The sequence below is a fragment of the Sus scrofa genome, chromosome 4 (assembly GCF_054392235.1).
Source record: "Sus scrofa isolate SSC_HxYL_T2T_F1_AM1 chromosome 4, Sscrofa_HxYL_maternal_Yorkshire_Landrace_v2.0, whole genome shotgun sequence".
NCBI classification, from domain to species: Eukaryota; Metazoa; Chordata; class Mammalia; order Artiodactyla; family Suidae; genus Sus; species Sus scrofa.
In genome coordinates, this window is record NC_139386.1 from 8678989 (window position 1) to 8696645 (window position 17657).

The 17657-nt window shown below is 46.2% G+C and overlaps 1 protein-coding gene across 3 annotated transcripts in view; it reads left to right on the forward strand.

Moving 5' to 3' along the window:
- Nucleotides 1–17444, forward strand: part of DNAAF11 (dynein axonemal assembly factor 11) — a 75864-nt gene extending 58420 nt beyond the window's left edge. The window contains 2 exon segments of one of the 3 annotated variants that reach the window (NM_001243334.1): nucleotides 5012–5097; nucleotides 14248–14487. In NM_001243334.1, the coding sequence (NP_001230263.1) occupies nucleotides 5012–5097; nucleotides 14248–14425 (264 nt within the window). In that variant the 3' untranslated portion in view covers nucleotides 14426–14487. 3 annotated transcript variants of the gene reach the window in all.
- Nucleotides 17445–17657: the final 213 nt, after the last annotated feature.

Below are 17657 nucleotides of genomic sequence, written 5' to 3' on the forward strand. Positions count from 1 at the left end.
GTCTAATATTCTGGGCTGGTTTGTGTGGTCCTTTACCTTCCTATCTTGGTTTGTGCTTGTTCTCTTCCTGGAGGGTTCTTTATTCCCTACGTCATCTCCACCTTGTGGCAAATTCCCGCTCATTAACTTTAAGATCTACATCAGATTTCACATCCCGAGTAAGGCTTCTTTGATCCCTACTCGGCATGTCACCCAGTTTGTGCCTCTTCCTTGGGCTTCTATAGTAGCCTTTGCATAAATCTATCAATTGGGCTTTCCTCAATGTTTTTTAATTACTTATGTGTATTTATTCCTCATGAGAAGATCAGGGAGATTTATTTATTTATTTATTTATTTATTTATTTATTTTCGGGGTAATTTTAAAATCTGTCATTCCATATCAACCCCTCAGTCCCAGGCTTGGCACATAGTAGATGCTCAGTAAATATTTCTTTGAGAAGATTTAATGAAGGTAATAGTTGAAACTGTGATACAGATGAAAATGCAAGAGAAAGAGAAATTTATTTCTGATTCTCATGAATATTGATATTTAAAGAGCCAGAGTAAATTCACAGGCAAACGTTAGAAAGTCAACTGTTTATATTTTCTCTCTCAACAAATACCTTCCCTTATATTCCTTTTTCTTTGTCCATTCACCCTTGGAGCTTCCCAGGAGCAAATCTTCATTTGAAATGGAGCGATTGGTTACTTATTCTTATTTAACTTCATTTAAATAACTATTTGGTTGAATCATGGAAAATTACTGCTTTTTAGGTCAAAAATAGTCAGATGTTGGTAAGTTCCATGGCTCAACTTCAATATAAGGATAAAGAGCTAGATCTCTCTCCCTCCCATCTCTCTCTCTTTTTTTTTTTCGGTCTTTTTGCCACTTCTTGGGCCACTCCCGCAGCAGCATATGGAGGTTCCCAGGCTAGGGGGTCGAATCAGAGCCGTAGCCGCTGGCCTATGCCAGGGCCACAGCAATGCGGGATCCGAGTCACGTCTGTGACCTACACCACAGCTCACGGCAATGCCGGATCCTGAACCCATTGAGCAAGGCCAGGGATCAAACCCACAACCTCATGGTTCCTAGTCAGATTCGTTAACTACCGCGCCACAGCCAGAACTCTTCCCTCCCAGCTCTTTACTGCAGTTTTACACAGCTTTGTAGGTGGTCTGGATTTCTTGGTTTGAGTAACTTTTATAGCTGGCAAAGCAAACACATGCATTTTGTTAAGGTCAGTAAAGATGGTCTCTGCATAGGATTCTGCCTCAAGAAGTAACAAGACTCCATCCCAGGGTCCATTTATTTATTTATTTATTGTCTTTTCTTAGGGCCACACCTGCGGCATATGGAGGTGTCCAGGGTGGGGGTCCATTCGGAGCTGAAGCTGCCAGCCTATGTCACAGCCACAGCAACGCGGGATCCAAGAGCATCTGTGATCTACACCACAGCTCATGGCAACGCTGGATCCTTAACCCACTGAGCAAGGCCGGAGATCGAACCTGCATCCCCGTGGATACTTGTCAGGTTCATTAACCACTGAGCCAGGGTCCTCTTAAAGCAAAGACTGGAAAACCGTCTGTCCGGAAAGCCTCAGAAGGGACTCCTACATTCTGAAGTCCTCAGTGTCTGCCTCCGTGTTCACCCCCAATTTACTTACAATGGTATGAATCCATGAGTTAAAATAATGTAACGCTATTAAGATGTTAATTTGTACCTTTGTGCCTGCCTTGCAATTGAATTTTCAAGTCGTTGACTACATTTGCCTCTGTGGATTCAGGAAGCCATTTGTCCCACATTATCTAATTTATTAAACATATTTTGGCCCTTACAACTTTTCCATTAGTCATCCCTAAACACACTTCATACAAAGGAGTAAGACGTTCAGTGTCAACAAACAGCATTTCCTAGAGGAAGAGCAGCGCCAGGGCTGCAGATACAGGGGAAAACCAAATGTCAGTATTTCAGTACCTGGGAACTCTGACCCTGTGGTCCTCTGCTTGGGAAAATCAGATCTCTTATCAGAAGAGTTTTTCCTGCTCTTCCTGTAAATATTGGTGTTAAGATGGATTTTAGTGTTACTATGAGTGCTAGTGTTTTTTGTTTGTTTTTGGGTTTTTTTTTTTTTTTTTTTTTACTGATGATTTCTTAATTCCTTATAACCTTTCAATTAAAAGAACCTTTGAAACTAAATGAGGTGAAAACATCTTTTAAAAATAAGCAACACTTTTAGATTCTGGTAGACAGCAAATTCCCGGGGAAGAAAAGTTCCAAATTTGTGATTCTATTTGCATTTCCATAAACACAGAGAATCTTTGTCTGAGCTTATTATGGGACACATAACAGTGTTGGGAATGAGGTGTTTTAAGACTGGAATTATGCATATGCTCCCATTCTTATTAGCGCATTTACAACATGAAGCAATACAAAACTTGTGCGTTTGGCTCGAGAGCTTTTTCTCTTCAAGTTGATGTTTTCATGAATTTTAACTACCATTGGTCTCATTTAATGTTGTTAGATAAGATATTAAAAAATAAAAAATAGGTACTAAGAGGCCACTTCTCCGCAGGAAACAAACCCTGAGATGGAGAGGAAGGGGCAAAAGGTTTGTTAGGGAGGGCAGTGGCCTGGGAATCAACACCAGTGGGAGGGGAGGACCCAGGATTGGGAAAAGGGAGAAGTTGGGTTGCAGTAGTGGCTTGACCAAGACCCCAGCCAACACCTCCGCAAGCTCTGTGGCTCACGCGGTCCTATAGAGCTGCTCTGCAGCCTTCCACCCCGCACTGGTCAGAAACGTTGACACACAGCCTCTGAGTTCTCATGCCCACTCATGTAAGAGTTCCAGGTCCCAGGCATGTCAAGGAAGGAGCAGAACGTTCCAGAACGACAAGGACACTGATGAATTAGGGGTTACTGGTGTGGATGGATGTCCTTTCTTCCAGAGGAAGATTCGGGCCGCCCACACATAGGTGGCAGTTCTCCTAACCCTGACACCTGTGACCTCACTCCGCCCCCCTCCAGTCATGTTCCCATGTCTCTGGCTTGGTCAGTACAAATTCAGATTACTTTAAAATGACATAAGGGAGTTCCCTGGTGGTCTAGTGGTTAAGGATTCCGCACAGTCACTGCTGTGGCGCGGGTTCGATCCCTGGTCTGGGGACTTCTACATGCTTTGGGGGATGGCCAAAAAGAAAAGAAAATTACAGTCTCTCGGAAACACCGCATTTCAAATGCTCAGGGCCCATGGTGGACTGCACATAGCATTTCCATCATTGCAGAAAATTCTCCTGGACAGCACTGCTCCCCCCACCCCCATGGCTCTCGGAGGTCCTGCTGCCTCCCAACCGCCAGACTCCCCAGGAGGAAGGTGGCAGTTCTCTTAACTCTGACACCTGTGACCTCACTCCGCCCCCCTCAGCTGGGAGGCATCTCTTTTTAGTTCCCTCAACTCTTTCTTTGCCTTCGTATAGGACATTAATGTGGCTGAACACACTAGAACTGGAATCAATAGCAACTGAAAAGTATTTCCATTTCTTCAAGGATAGGCCAGGAACGTGGGGAAAATATTTGTATCCATCACACTAGTTCAATGAGAGAGAAGGAAAAATATTGTCATATTAAAATAGTATAAACATTCACACCCTGCCACGTTAACATCTGAAAATACAACATCCTTGGCCAACAAACAATGAAGGGAACACAATAAAATTGGCATAAAATACACTTTAAAATACAGCAAATACATCATTTTGGAAGTAGCCTCCTCCAAAGCAAACTGCACATGATGATGATAAAACCTGCTTCCTTGGGCGAGCTGTTCCATGAGTCACCCTCTCTAATTATCAGTGAACATGGCATTAGTGGCTTCCATTGCTGATTCTTCTACGATTTTCTTCTACAAGCTTTTGGTTATGCAGAATATATACCTTTGAAAAAAGGCTTCCGAAGAAATTCTTCCAGCCTTAAAATTCACTGTGTTTGGTATATGCCACATTCATTGTTTTTTTCTTCTGGAGTTTCAGCAGAAGTCTGGCCTTCACACAAACCGGTGGGTGATGCTTAAAGGTGTTTTCCCTAGTCAGATGTTCAATGCATATATTGAAAGGGCCATGTTTAAGCAGATCTTTTTTTGGGGGGGTGGGGCTGAACACTCACAGCATGCGGAAGTTCCCGGGGCCAGGGATGGAACTGGAGCCACAGCAGAAGACAACATGGAATCCTTAACAGCTAGGCCACCAGGGAGCTCCTAAGCAGGTCTTTTCTTTCTGTGTTGCACATGGGTCTATGAGAAGGGGCTGAACTAAATTACATATGCATACACAGACTGAATTTTTATAAAATACAAGAGAAAAATATACAACTGCGCTATCTAAAAAATCCTTGTATGACCACAGAAAAGCCTTGCCCTCAAGGGCAAGAACACTCCTCCCTGAATTTGACCCGAGTGTCCCCCAGAGTAGGAGGCATGGCCTCATTTCTTCATTCATCATCTATCCACAGTTCCCACTGTAGGGCAGCAGGTTAAGGGTCCTGCGTTTTCTCTGTGGCAGCGTGGGTTCAATCCTTGGCCCAGGAACTTCCATGTGCCAGATGTGTGGCCATAAAAAAAAGAAAAAGGTGGAAAAGGTATTAAATTTGTGCAATTTATTTGTGCAATTTTGTAACACGTATTAGCACAAATTGTTATGATTGTTCTAGTTTGTTATTGGTTGTTGTTGTTGGTATCCTACTCTGCTTAATATATAAATTAAACTTCTTCCCAGGTGGGTATGTAAAGGAAGAAGCAGCATATATGTAGGGTTCAAGTACAATCCGTGGTTTCAGGTGTGACTGCGGGTCTTGGGAAGTATCTTGATGGATCACGGGGACTGTTTTATCTTTCCCAGACCCCATATGGGGCTTAAAATCAGTCTGGAATATGTAGTGAAAATTAAAATGTTTTAGCATTTGAAAATCTCAAATATGTCTATTTTTGACGATATGGCAGAGATTACGTATCATTTGGTGTGTGCTCTGCTTTTGTCACAGGTGGGCGAGCTGGTCACAGGCTGTCAAGGAACGTCGCCGTCTGTGAAGAGCACGCCGGACCGTGGCAGAGCGCAGACACGCCAAAGGTGACGTCCCCCAGCCTGTCTGTGGCTTTGTGGTTTAGTTCTCTTGTCATGTGGTGCCTAGGAAGCCCCTTCCAAACAGGTATAACTGGAGTTCCCGTCATGGCGCAGCGGAAACGAGTCCAACTAGGAACCATGAGGTTGCGGGTTCGATCCCTGGCCTCGCTCAGTGGGTTAAGGATCCGGCAACACCGTGAGCCGTAGTATAGGTCGCAGACATGGTTCAGATCTGGCGTTGCTGTGGCTCTGGTGTAGGTCATCGGCTACAGCTCCAATTTGACCCCTTGCCTGGGAACCTCCATGTGCTGTGGGTGCCGCCCTGAAAAGACAAAAAAAAAAAAAGAAAAGAAAAAGCCAAACAGGTATAACTGTTGAACGTTTAAAAAGGATTCATGCCATGAAGGTTCGTGTTTATTCCCCAAACTAAGACTCTGGTTTGGCGGGGCTCTGGATCCCTAAAAAACAGACCTGAGCATCTAGGTCCTGGTTTCCTGTGATAAAAATGCACGTGGCCGTAGCCACACCCCGGATGCTCCACGTCCTGGGCACTGGCGTTTTATCGGGCACCATCCTGGGCGCTTTATTCACATGAGCACGTCTAATCCTCACGATTTTTATCCTGAGTTTGCAGATGGGGACCATGCGGGAGGGAGAAGGCAAGAATGATTGTAGCCACACGGCTGGGACTCGTTGGGACAGTTCTCCTGAGCTCTGCTCAGACTGCCACGCACACGGCCTCTCTTTTATGCTGGATGTCACGTCCGTCTCAGGGCTGCAAGGACCAAGAGGCCCCGTGGGCACCCTGCTGTCAGTCCCAGGTCATCTTCCAGCCTTTGCTTAAGCTTCCTTCCCAGCAGGACCCTCATCCTCTCAAGAGGGTATTTGTCTCCCTCTCAGCGTGGCCTGGTGTTTGAAAGCTCCTCGAGGATTCCTAACGGAAGGTTCTAGCGTTGCCCCCAGAGACCCTCAGAACGAAGCTCCCCACCCCCCCCACCCCCGCCCTGCCCCAATACGCAGCAGACAATCCATAGAGTATTTTGGACGAAGCTCTCATCAGTTCTCAATTCTTCCTTAGAATGAACCGCCCAGCTCTTCCAACTTTCCTTCTCCTTGTCATGGTTTCCAGACTCGTACCATCCAGATGGCAAAGTCTATTTTGGACCAAGGCAAACTATCTTTGTGATACAAATGTACACGCTAGAATTATCACTGTAAAAATACCTGAACCAGAGCTATATTTACGTCTTGCATAATACAAGCAATCAGGCGTTCGTGTATTCAAAGACAACTGTCAAAGTTTTGTAAAGATTTTCAAACATGGGGTTTGTTTAAACAACAGGTATGGAACTGAATTCCTTCTGAACGGGGGTTGCTGTTTTTAACCTTGGAAAGCCACGCTCCCGTTTCCTAGCTCAGTGATTTCCATTTCAGATAACGTGTCATTTAGAGAAATTCAAGGTATTGTGACTATTCACGGTCATAATTAACCCCCAGCAGCACCAACACACATAAAGAGTCTGATTCTAATTTATGAGGCATCCCAGGGATCGGAAACCAAGCCGTTGCAAACAGTTTGGAGCTGGTCCTCAAGACTCCAGAGAAACCGTCATTGCTATGATCCCACTTGATGGTTCGAGATGTCGCAACACAATTCTTCACAGTCGAACCTCCCGCGGTGTTGTTACCAAGCCTTTCTTTCTCATTTTGGTTCCCAAGAAGTGATCACCCCACAGCCAGACACAATGTATCTATGTGAAGGTTGTCTGTGGTGCCTTCATCATTGCCAACTTCATCATCTGCATTATCTCAGCCTCTTCATTAACCAAACAGTTGCTTATAAAGGCTGCACGCGGGAATGGGGTCGGGTAGGTTGTTGGTCTGGGGGAAGGGACTACAGATGCAGGGGGTGTTAGAATAAGCCCCTCGAGCATCTCATAGCTTGACAGGTCCTTTTCTTGAGCTGTGGAGACGGAGTAGGAGGAGAAGATCAAGGACAGCAGGGCCTTGTTGCTCAGGCCTGGATGGGGTCATGTTTGGGGGAAAGTAACCGACTCTCATGTGAAGGCTTGTGGTCCTATGACACGGCGATGAAGGAAGACCCAGAACTTGCTCAAAAACTGATTTATTGAGTACTGAGGGCCCCCACTGTGCTACACGATGCTCTGCCTTATCCTTCATCTCCAGAATACCTGCAGGATAAGTCCCAGTGTTCCTGATGCACTGCGGTTCAAAGACATCGAGTGATTTGCCCAAGATGGCAGAACCGTTAAGTGAGTGGTAGAACCAGGGACCAGAACAGGGCCTGTCTTGGGCTGGCCTTCTTACTCTCTTGATGGTGTCTTTTTTGAAAAACAGACTCTCGTCTTTAAGGCACTCTTCGGTTCGCAGCAACATTGATTAGATGGCACAGAGCGTTCCCAGATACTTCCTGCCCCAGCTCGTGCACAGCCTCGCTCGTGATCCACCTCCCTACCTGAGTGGAACGTTTGTGCCAATTGATGAACCTGAAGTCATCAAAGTCCACCCTTGGCATTAGGGCTGCGCCTCAGTGCTGTGCAATCTGTGGGTTTGGACAAATGTACCTGACGTGTATCCACTACTATAGGATCATACAGAGTAGCTTCGCTGCCCTGAAAATCCTCTGTGCTCCACTTACTCATCCCTCCCTCCCCACCCCCAACCTCTGCCAACTATCGACATATGTACTGTGCCAGAGTTCTGCCTTTTCCAAAAGGTTATATGATTGGAATCATACACCAGGGAGTCTTGTCAGTTTGACTTCCCTCACTTAGTCACATGCATTTGAGGTTCCTCCGTGTCTTTTCATAACGTGATAGTGCATTTCCTTTTCTTTTTTCTCTTGCCTTTTTTTTTTTTTTTTTTTCTTTTTTGCCACACTCTCAGGATATGGAAGTTCCCAGGCTAGGGGGCAAATCGAAACTACAGCTGCCAGCCTACACTACAGCCACAGCAACGCGGGATCCGAGCCGCATCTGCGACCTGCACCGCAGCTCACAGCAACACAGGATCCTTAACCCGCTGGTGAGGTCAGGGATAGAACCTGCATCCTCATGTATACTAGTTGGGCTCCTTACCCCTGAGCCACATCGGGAACTTCCAGTAGTGCATTTCTTTTTAGAGCTGGACCGTCCATTGTCTGGATGGACCGCAGTTTATTGATCCACTCACCTGCTGAAGGACTTCTTAGTTGCTTCCAATTTTTGGCAATTATGAATAAGGCTAACATAAATATTACATTAAGGGTTTTGTGTGGACATAAGATTGCAGCTCCTTTGAGTAAATGCCAAGGAACCCAATTGCTGGGGCATACAGTAAGAGCATGTTTAGTGGTGTAAGGAACTGCCAAACTGTCTTTTGAAGTGATCATATTGTTGAGATTGAAGAGTTCTTTGTATATCTTGACTGTATTTACAGAGGCCCATTTCTGGGCCCTCCACTCTGTTCCACTGCTCTATTTGTGCACTGACTTTCTATTTGTCTATCGTCTTTCACCGATACTCACTGTCTCAGTTTTTAAGATAAGCAGCATCAGTGCTCCGACTTTGTTCTTTCCGTAACTACTTGTTGGCTGTTCTGAGTCTGTCACCTCTCCACATAAACTTTAGAATCAGTTTGTCAGTATCCACAAAATGACCTGCTGGGATTTTGATTGGGATTTGCATTGAATGCACAGATCAAGTTGAGAGAAACTGACATTTTGACAATGCTGAGTCTTCTTATCCATGGATGCGGAGTGTCTTTCCATTTGTTTAACTCTTGATATCCTTCATCAGAGCTTCGTAATTTTTCTCAGAAACCAGAAGCCACTTCATGGTATCTTTTCAAGAACAGACAATCACATTTTTAAAAACAACAAAAATTATTAAACTTTTTATGGCTAATGCTTTGTCTTGTTTTAAAAATCCTATCTTGCCTAGAAGTCATAAAGGTAGTCTTTATCTTATAAGCCTGTGGTAGTTTTGCCTTTCACATTTAGGTATAATACATTAGGAACTGATTATTTAAGGTCTGACAATTTTGTTAATTTTTCCCATGTAGACACCAAATTGTTCCAGTGTCTCTTATTAAAAAGTTTATACTTTCTAGGAGTTCCCGTCGTGGCTCAGTGGTATTGGACCGAACTAGTATCCAGAAGGATGCGGGTTCGATCCCTTGCCTCCCTCAGTGGGATAAGGATCCAGCGTTGCTGTGAGGTGTACTGTAGGTCTCAGATGCACCTTGGATCCTGCGTTGCTGTGGCTGTGGTGTAGGCCAGCAGCTATGGCTCCAGCTAGACCCTTAGCCTGGGAATTTCTATATGCAGTGGGTGCAGCCCTAAAAAAGACAAAAAAAAAAAAAGTTTGTGCTTTCTGTAATGATTAACAAGGTCACTCTTGTCGTAGATCAAGTGTCCACGTGTGTCTAGGTCTCTAGGACGAGAATAGGCCTCTATTCTGTTCCATTTCCTTAATTTTCACAGTTTTATTGTAAATTTCTGACTACTAGGAAAAGTCTTCTCAACTTGTTCTTCTTAAAGAGCTCTTGGTCCTTTGCAATTTTATACAAATTTTAGAAATTTGTCGTGTTTCTCATACACACATACACACACACACGTGTACTGAGATTTTGTTTGAAATTCTATTGGGTGCATAGATCAGTTTAGGGAGAACAGTCTTTATAATATTGGCATCTCTATGTTTTCAGTCTTATTTGGTGTCTTTTAATAAAATTTGATAATTTTTCCATGTTTTACTGATTTTTAGGTGTGTGATATTTTTGATGCTATCATAAATATTTTTGTTTGTGGCATATAGATTGCTAATTTTTTAGTGTGATAAAATACACATAACATAAAATTCACCAAGTTAACCATTTGAAAATATACAGCGAAGTGGCATTTAGTGTATTCACAGTATTGTGTAACCATTTCCGCTATGTAATTCACTTTCATGTTTGGTTTCATACCTAGCAACCTTGCTAATCTCTTTTATTATTTTATTAATTTATCAATTGTTTCTTCTGTGTTTCCTATATGCCTGCAAAGAGTGATGGCTTTCTTCCTTCCCAATCTGTACCTTTTATTTCTTTTTCATGTGTTACTGAATAGGGAAAAAAATCCAGTACAATCTTTTTTTTTTTTTTTTTTTTTTGTCTTTTTGCCATTTCTAAAAGGGCCAATCCCTTGGCATATGGAGGTTCCCAGGCTAGGGGTCTAATTGGAGCTGTTGCTGCCAGCCTACACCACAGCCACAGCAACATGGGATCCGAGCCGGGTCTGCGACCTACACCACAGTTCATGGCAACGCCTGATCCTTAACCCACTGATCAAGGCCAGGGATCGAACCTGCAACCTCATGGTTCCTAGTCAGATTCGTTAACCACTGTGCCACGACAGGAACTCCCAGTACAATCTTGAATAGAGGGTGATCGCAGGCATCTTTGTCTCATTGCCAATTCCAGAGGGAAAGTTTTCAGCATTTTACTATCAAGTCAGAAACATTTTATTGAAACATATTAAATGTAGTGGTTTCATAATCCATCCTTTCCTAGTCAATATCTGAAGTTTTTATGTCTCTCTTTCTGCTCTTGTTGCTTCTGCTGATTCTTATGCAAAGTCCCCTTTTTCCTTGAGTGCTGTTTACTTTTTACTGTGACCTGCTCCATTGTCTGGGGCTTCTCAGAGGTCTAGCAGGGGTTCAGCCAAGGAGCACCAGCGTACGCTTTGAAACAGACCCTAAAAACACTACTGGCTTAGGATCACTGAAGTCTAAATTCAAGATTGAAGGGTTTTTTTAGCTGCTCTAAACCCATGGACGTGCCAGCTGAGGGTGACAACTCAGCCCTCCTCTGTCCACTGGGGCAGCTCTCTTATAGCCCCATGGGGAGGCAGGCAGAGTGGGTTTACTTCTCATTCAGTCTTTTAAAAAAAATAGCTTAGGAGCTCCCGTTGTGGTGCAGTGGTTAATGAATCCGACTAGGAACCATGAGGTTGCGGGTTAGATCTCTGGCCTTGCTCTGAGGATCCGGCGTTGCCATGAGCTGTGGTGTAGGTTGCAGACGCAGCTCGTATCCCGCATTGCTGTGGCTCTGGCGTAGGCCGGTGGCTACAGTTCCGATGAGACCCCTAGCCTGGGAACCTCCATATGCCACGGAAGTGGCCCTAGAAAAGGCAAAAAGACAAAAAAAAAATAAGAAATAAAAAAATAATTTATTGGAGTTCCCGTCATGGCTCAGTGGTTAACGAATCTGACTAGGAACCATGAGGTTGCGAGTTCGATCCCTGGCCTTGCTCAGTGGGTTAAGGATCTGGCTTTGCCGTGAGCTGTGGTGTAGGTCGCAGACGCAGCTCGGACCCCAAGTTGCTGTGGCTGTGGCATAGGCCGGTGGCCATAGCTCCGATTCCACCCCTAGCCTGGGAACTTTCACATGCCGCGGGAGCAGCCTTAGAAAAAAGGCAAAAAGACAAAAAAATAATAATTTATTTATTTTTATTATTATTATTTTTCACTATACTATTATTTTTAGTGTAGCTGATTTACAGTGTGTGTCAATGTCTGCTGTAGAGCATCGCATCCCAATCATATACATATATTCTTTTTTTCATAGTATCTTCCATCATGTTCTGTCCCAAGGGATTGGACATAGTTCCCTGTGCTGTGCAGTAGGACCTCCTTGCTTGTCCATTCTAAGTGTAATAGTTTGCATCAACCAACCCCAAACTCTACGTTTATCCCACTCCCCCCCCCCTCCCCCGGCAACCACAAGTCTGTTCTCCGTGTCTGTGAGTCTCTTTCTGTTTTGCAGACAGGTTCATTTGTGCCCTATTTTAGATTCCACGTAGAAGTGAAGGCCTGAAGACAGAAGAGCAGTAGGACGTGAGGCCCGTTCACTCTTACAGGAGGGAGAAGCCCTTTGGGGCTGCATCCTTACTGAGGAGAGGGCGTCCTGTTAGCCCACCCTTGACCTCTGTCCCCCGACTCTAAACATCCAGCAAGACCAAGCCCAACTTTAGGGGTTCAGCAAGTGCCCTCGGGGCAAGGGTGGCTTCGGGGCTCCACTTCTCTTTCTGGTTCCTCATCTCACGGAATTTTGACCTTGTGGTTCCTAATTATCTTACCACATTTTTCATGATCTCGAGTTTTCAGTGGGAACCGGGAGTCTTCGGTCCAAACATGCTAGCCCAACAGAGTGTGGGAAGAAAGTTACTTATGTTCTTTAATAGAAGGAATCAGTCTTCACTGCGTTTTACAGCTACTGACTTCAGACCTTTTCTTTTTCTCCTTGCTTTCTCCGTGGCAGTAACTTTATTTATTCTGTCTTCCAGCTATTCTTACTAGAGTCTCGATTCCAGGGGTTCAGCTCTCACAGCCAGGCAGTGGGTTAACCAGCGGTGGGCATCTGGCACTTCAGGCCTGCGACATTGAGGCAGGAAACAGCAGGAGAGGAAAGGCCCTCTGCTCTTTCCCGGGGGGTCAGCGCAGTCCTCACATGCCCCCGGCTCAGCTTGTTCACTGCTTACTACCCCGGGATTCACAAGCACTGAAGGCTCTGCGTGCAAACTGCTCCTCACCGCATCCGAAGCAGAGGAGCCACAGACTCCTGGATGCTGGCCGAGCTCACAGTTCATTCCTGAGATGCAGAAGCGAGAGCCTGAGGGATGTGCCTGGAAGTGAGCTTTCCCCAAAGTCAAGGACCACACAAGCTTAATAGATGAATTTGGATATTTGCTTAATTAAGCCATAGATATCACAGCCTTTTCAATAAGGACAGAGCTATTAAAAAGTAGGGCTATAGTTAATCCTGAGTGTACGTTTCTACATAGTTTGTAGCGTATAATCTGGGGCTTTAGAAAATACCATTTCATATTCCCCGTGTACTCTGCATTTGTCTTCAGCAGGTCCAGATGTGTTAGTCAAAAATTCTAAGGAATCAGAAAGTCCTAGGCTTTCAAGGGCTGAGCATTTGTTGAAATGAGGTGAGAGGGCTGCGAAAACAAGAGAGAATTTATACTTTCCGAAGAAAACTGAATCTCCTTCCCCCGACAGAAGCCTGCATGAATCTGGTCTGAGGATGCAGGTTTGGAACTCCTGGGTAGATTGTGATTTTCCTTATGTTAGGGATAATTTCTAATGTAATATCATGATTCCAAAACAATATAATAACACGCTTTCATGTATTCAACAACTATGTATTCAGTAAAACTGTAAGCCAAAGACACAGGCTGAAAAAGACAAAGTCTTTGCTTCAAAGATGTCAGGCTCATAGAGAGAAGTGGTCAGTGATGCGACGATTATGTGACAATGTGATAACTCTTCTGGTGAATTCTACACTGTCCTCCTAGACATGACCAGGTACCTTGTCTGCTTGCACAGACCGTGGTATTGCTGGTGTCAAGCACGGCGGCTGGAATACAGTAGGCGCTCGGTCATATCTGTCAACGAACTGAATGAATGAATGGGGCAGCAATTCCAAAATAATTTCAAAATCATCCAAACCCCTGGGGGAACTTCATGTGAATAAAGATTACCGGGTCCCGCTCCAGACCTATGGGATGGAAATTGCCAGAGAAGCAGCCTCGTGACCACATCATCCAGAGTGTTCTCTCCAGCAGTGATAATGGGAATCCTGGGCCAGCGGAGGTCCTGCTTGGCTCCTTCACTGTAGCTTTGGCCATGACTGGGAGGCCCGGGGGCAGGCATCAGAACAGGTTCTTGTGGGAGGGAAACCGTGGGCTAAGCCTGCTGTGCACCTGAACTTGTCCTCTAAGTGCCCTTGCCTCACCATGGCCGGCTGGGCTGTCCCGAGCCACTGGCTCCAGGAGTGAGACCTGCCTGGAGTGAGTCTCTTATTGATCCTGGCTGTGGGGCTTGGCCTGTGTCATCTCAGTTATCCAAAAAATTCCCGGGTAAGCAGAGTTTCCCCGCTGGCCTCTCCTCCAGCTACCTCTGCATTAGCACAGCCCTGTGGGCACTTTTTGCCCCTTTATTTCTCCAAGGGTCGGATGCTTGCCTCTCCAAGGCTTTACGCTACTTGAAACTTGGGACAATCTCCTCTTTGCCTGCGTGCTCCGGGGATAGTACTTGCTGATATTTGAATCTCCTCAAAATTTAATTTAAAAGGCAATCTCAATTTCCCCTGCCCCTTTTGTTGTAGAAGCCAGCAAGTTGAGAGACTAGAGGTCGATCCCAGCAAGCATTCCTTCCCTGACGTGGCTAACATAATCCAAGAGGAAAGACACACACCCAGAAGAGTTCAGTCTGAACCCAAAAGAATACCAGGCGAGGAAGATCCAGGCTTTGAAGATAATCCCGAAGTGCCTCCGTTGATCTGAAACTTCAGGCTGTGCTGACCCACCAAAATCTTTCCCAGGTTTGCTCAGTGCCGAGAGTGTGTTTATATGGTTTATGGGGTAAACACAGTTACTTTTCAATATCACTACTCCTGTGCTTTAGCTTCTCCTCTGTGCAGTCATGCACTCAACCTAGTTTAAAATTAAAATGTATGCCTTCAGAGTGCTGTAACATCATTCGTCTGTCATAAAGTGTTGGCTGGAGAAAGTGCTCAGTAAATCACAGAACTGTTACAGAAACGTGCCGATTATAAATCCCAGAAGTGCCTGCTTGTGCAGATGGGTGAGGTCATGGATTAAAGGAGTGATTATTAAACTGGGACTTCTGGAATTCCCATTGGGGCTCAGCGGGTTAAGAACTCAACGTAATCTTGAGAAAGTGGGTTCAATCCCTGGTCTCGCTCAGAGGACTCTGGATCCAGCGTTGTCGCAACCCACAGCATGGGTCACAGATGTGCCTTGGATCTGGAGTTGCTGTGGCTTGTGGCAAAGGCCTGAGCTGCCGCTCCGATTCAACCCCTAGCCTGGGAACTTCCATATACTGCAGGTGCGGCCCTAAAAAGAAAACGAAGAAATGGGTACTTTGGCCAACTGGTCATGCTCAGAAGTTAAAACCGAAATTTCAGATTAAACTGGGATGTTTAAGAAGGTTTTAAGCAATATTTGAGTTTTCTTCTGATACACCTGCTTTCTCTGATGGTGCGGTGCGATGGCAAGAAGATGAGGTTGGAAATGAGGCACCTTGAACTTGGAGTCTAGTTCAGACACTTTGGACAAAGCCTCAGCAAGTTTGTAAACCTCCCTGAGCCTCCGTGGCCCTCTCTGTGACTGGGGAGTAATAACACCGGCCTTATGCACGGGCTTGTCTCCAGATGAGCTGTCCAGCGCCTGGCGGTGTCCGCTCTGAACTGCGCTCCCCTCTCCTCCTCCCTCCCCCGCCGCCTCTCCGTCGCCGTCGCCTCCGCTACTGTTCTCACCCCCCTCTTCCTCCCCATCCTACTCTCTCCTCTGTTTCCTTCTTCACTTTGTAACTACTTAAACCTCTTCCTTATATACAGCATGATGAACTCCATATTCCACATAAATATAGGAAAACCCTCGTTACTCTAATTGTGACATACGAGCATTTAAATCAGGCTTCCCCCCTTCCCAAACACACACGCGCACGCACACACACACACACACCCACCCAATCAGTAAACGCTTACACACAGCTACCGATGTCCAGTATTTGCACATCTTTGAATGGAGATTGAGATTATGACTCAAATGGCCAAAGGACCATCAATTATCCAAGAGTACGAGGGTGCGTTATTGTCATTGGTTCTGCTTAAATCTTCATCCAGGGCCAGGGAAGGGCCACCCGACTTGAAGGGAACAGCATCGCATGTTTTGGTTACAGCTGCAAGGTGAGGATTCAGCATTAAGTTCCCTCCAATAACAGATCCCAGAATCTGGTGCCTTGGCTGCTTTTTTCACATCCTCCTGCGTTACCCTCCTCGCTCTCTGCCTCTGCTCACCTCTCACTTTGAAAAAGCCCGCTGCTTCAGCCCCCACATCAGCTCTGCCAGGAGCCCTTTCCTCCTCCTCTCAGCCCCGGGAGAAAGGAAATCCCCCGAGTGTGGTGTCTTCCGAAGTCCTAGGGACCCTACCTGCCAGCCCCGTGTTTTTCCTTCCGCTTTTCTTTCCTGGTTTTTCTCAAGCCACCTGAACTCTTGAGCTGGCCCTTCTCTCTCACTGGTGTTGATGTCCCATTCACATCTCTGCCCCCGCTCCCAGCTCCCTTGCCAGCCTTGCAGCAGGACCCCTGCCTGTGAATGGCCTCCGAATGTCCATCCAGAGGAGGCCCCAGGCCGTGAACTTGAAGGGAGGTTTGTGTGCCACTGACAGGCCCCAGCCCAGGGGGAGGTGCCCTGGTCCTCACCCACTCTCGAGAAGGCTGCCCCTCCGCTGACAGCCGGGGCTCCGTGCACACTGTGCATCTGCCACCGATGACAGCCTGTCACAGCTTGCCTGACACTTTTGGAGGGAAGGTGCCACCCCGTCCTGTCTCCGGTTGATGCTTGTCAGGCCAGTGTGTTGCTGCTCCAGCTCGGGCTAGCTGTTCCTTTGCACGGCTGCTCCCCGACTCGGTACCTTCCCTCAGGTCTGCTGCTTTCCTTGAGTCTCAGTTGGCCCTGCCCATGGGGCTCTTCACTCCACACACATTTCCTGAGCACCTACCATGTGCAAGGAGCCACATCAGGTGCCAGAAAATGTTCTCCCGAGGCCCCCTCCCCTGGCTCTTGTCGTCCTCCTGCTGAGTGACCTGTAGCTCCTCTGGCCATCACGTCAGGCTGGTACCCGTGCGGCCCCTCAGCCCGTCCCCTCGTCCACACGTACCCTCCCTCTCCCTGGACGCTTGGGCCCATCCTGTGGCTTGTGCTGCCAGCTCCAGGCTGATGCCCTTGACATCTCCATCTCAGGCCTCAAATGCAAGTTCAAGGGACGTCCCCTGTGCCATCGTTCAGTTTGTTGTTTTTTTCTCATCTATTCCTGCCCTGTTATTCTGCTTCTTATCCTCTGGATTTTGTTTCATAGATTCATTTTCTAATCACCCAGCTGACAAAAAACACTAAAAACCCATTCCCTCCTTCCAAGGTTCAGCATTCAGTTGGTCACTCGGACCTGTCTATTCTTCCTCTAAAAAGCAGACTCACAGACACGGAGAACAGACTTGTGGTTGCCGGGGGGAGGGGGGGGCAGGGGGAGTGGGATGGACAGGGAGTTTGGGGTTGGTAGATGCAAACTATTCTATTTAGAATGGATAAGTAACAAGGTCCTACTGTACAGCACAGAGAACTATATCCAGTCTCTTGGGATAGACCATGATAGAAGATAATATGAGAAAAAGAATATATATATGTTTATAACTGGGTCACTTTGCTGTACAGCAGAAATTGACAGAACATTGTAAATCAACTACAATAAAAAAAATTTTTAAAGAGCTTCTCCAAACCCATGCCACTGTCTGCATGCCATCTCTGTCGTCTGCGATGTCAGCATGCCCCCCCCCATGTGAATGCCCCCTGTGATTCTTGCCTAGAGGACAAGTCTGAGCCCATCAGATCCAGGCCCCCACCTGCCGTGAGGCTGATGCCAGAACGATGATACCGAATCCATGTTCTTGTTCACAGCAGTCGAAGAATGAACCCCAGGAACATACTGGCAGCAA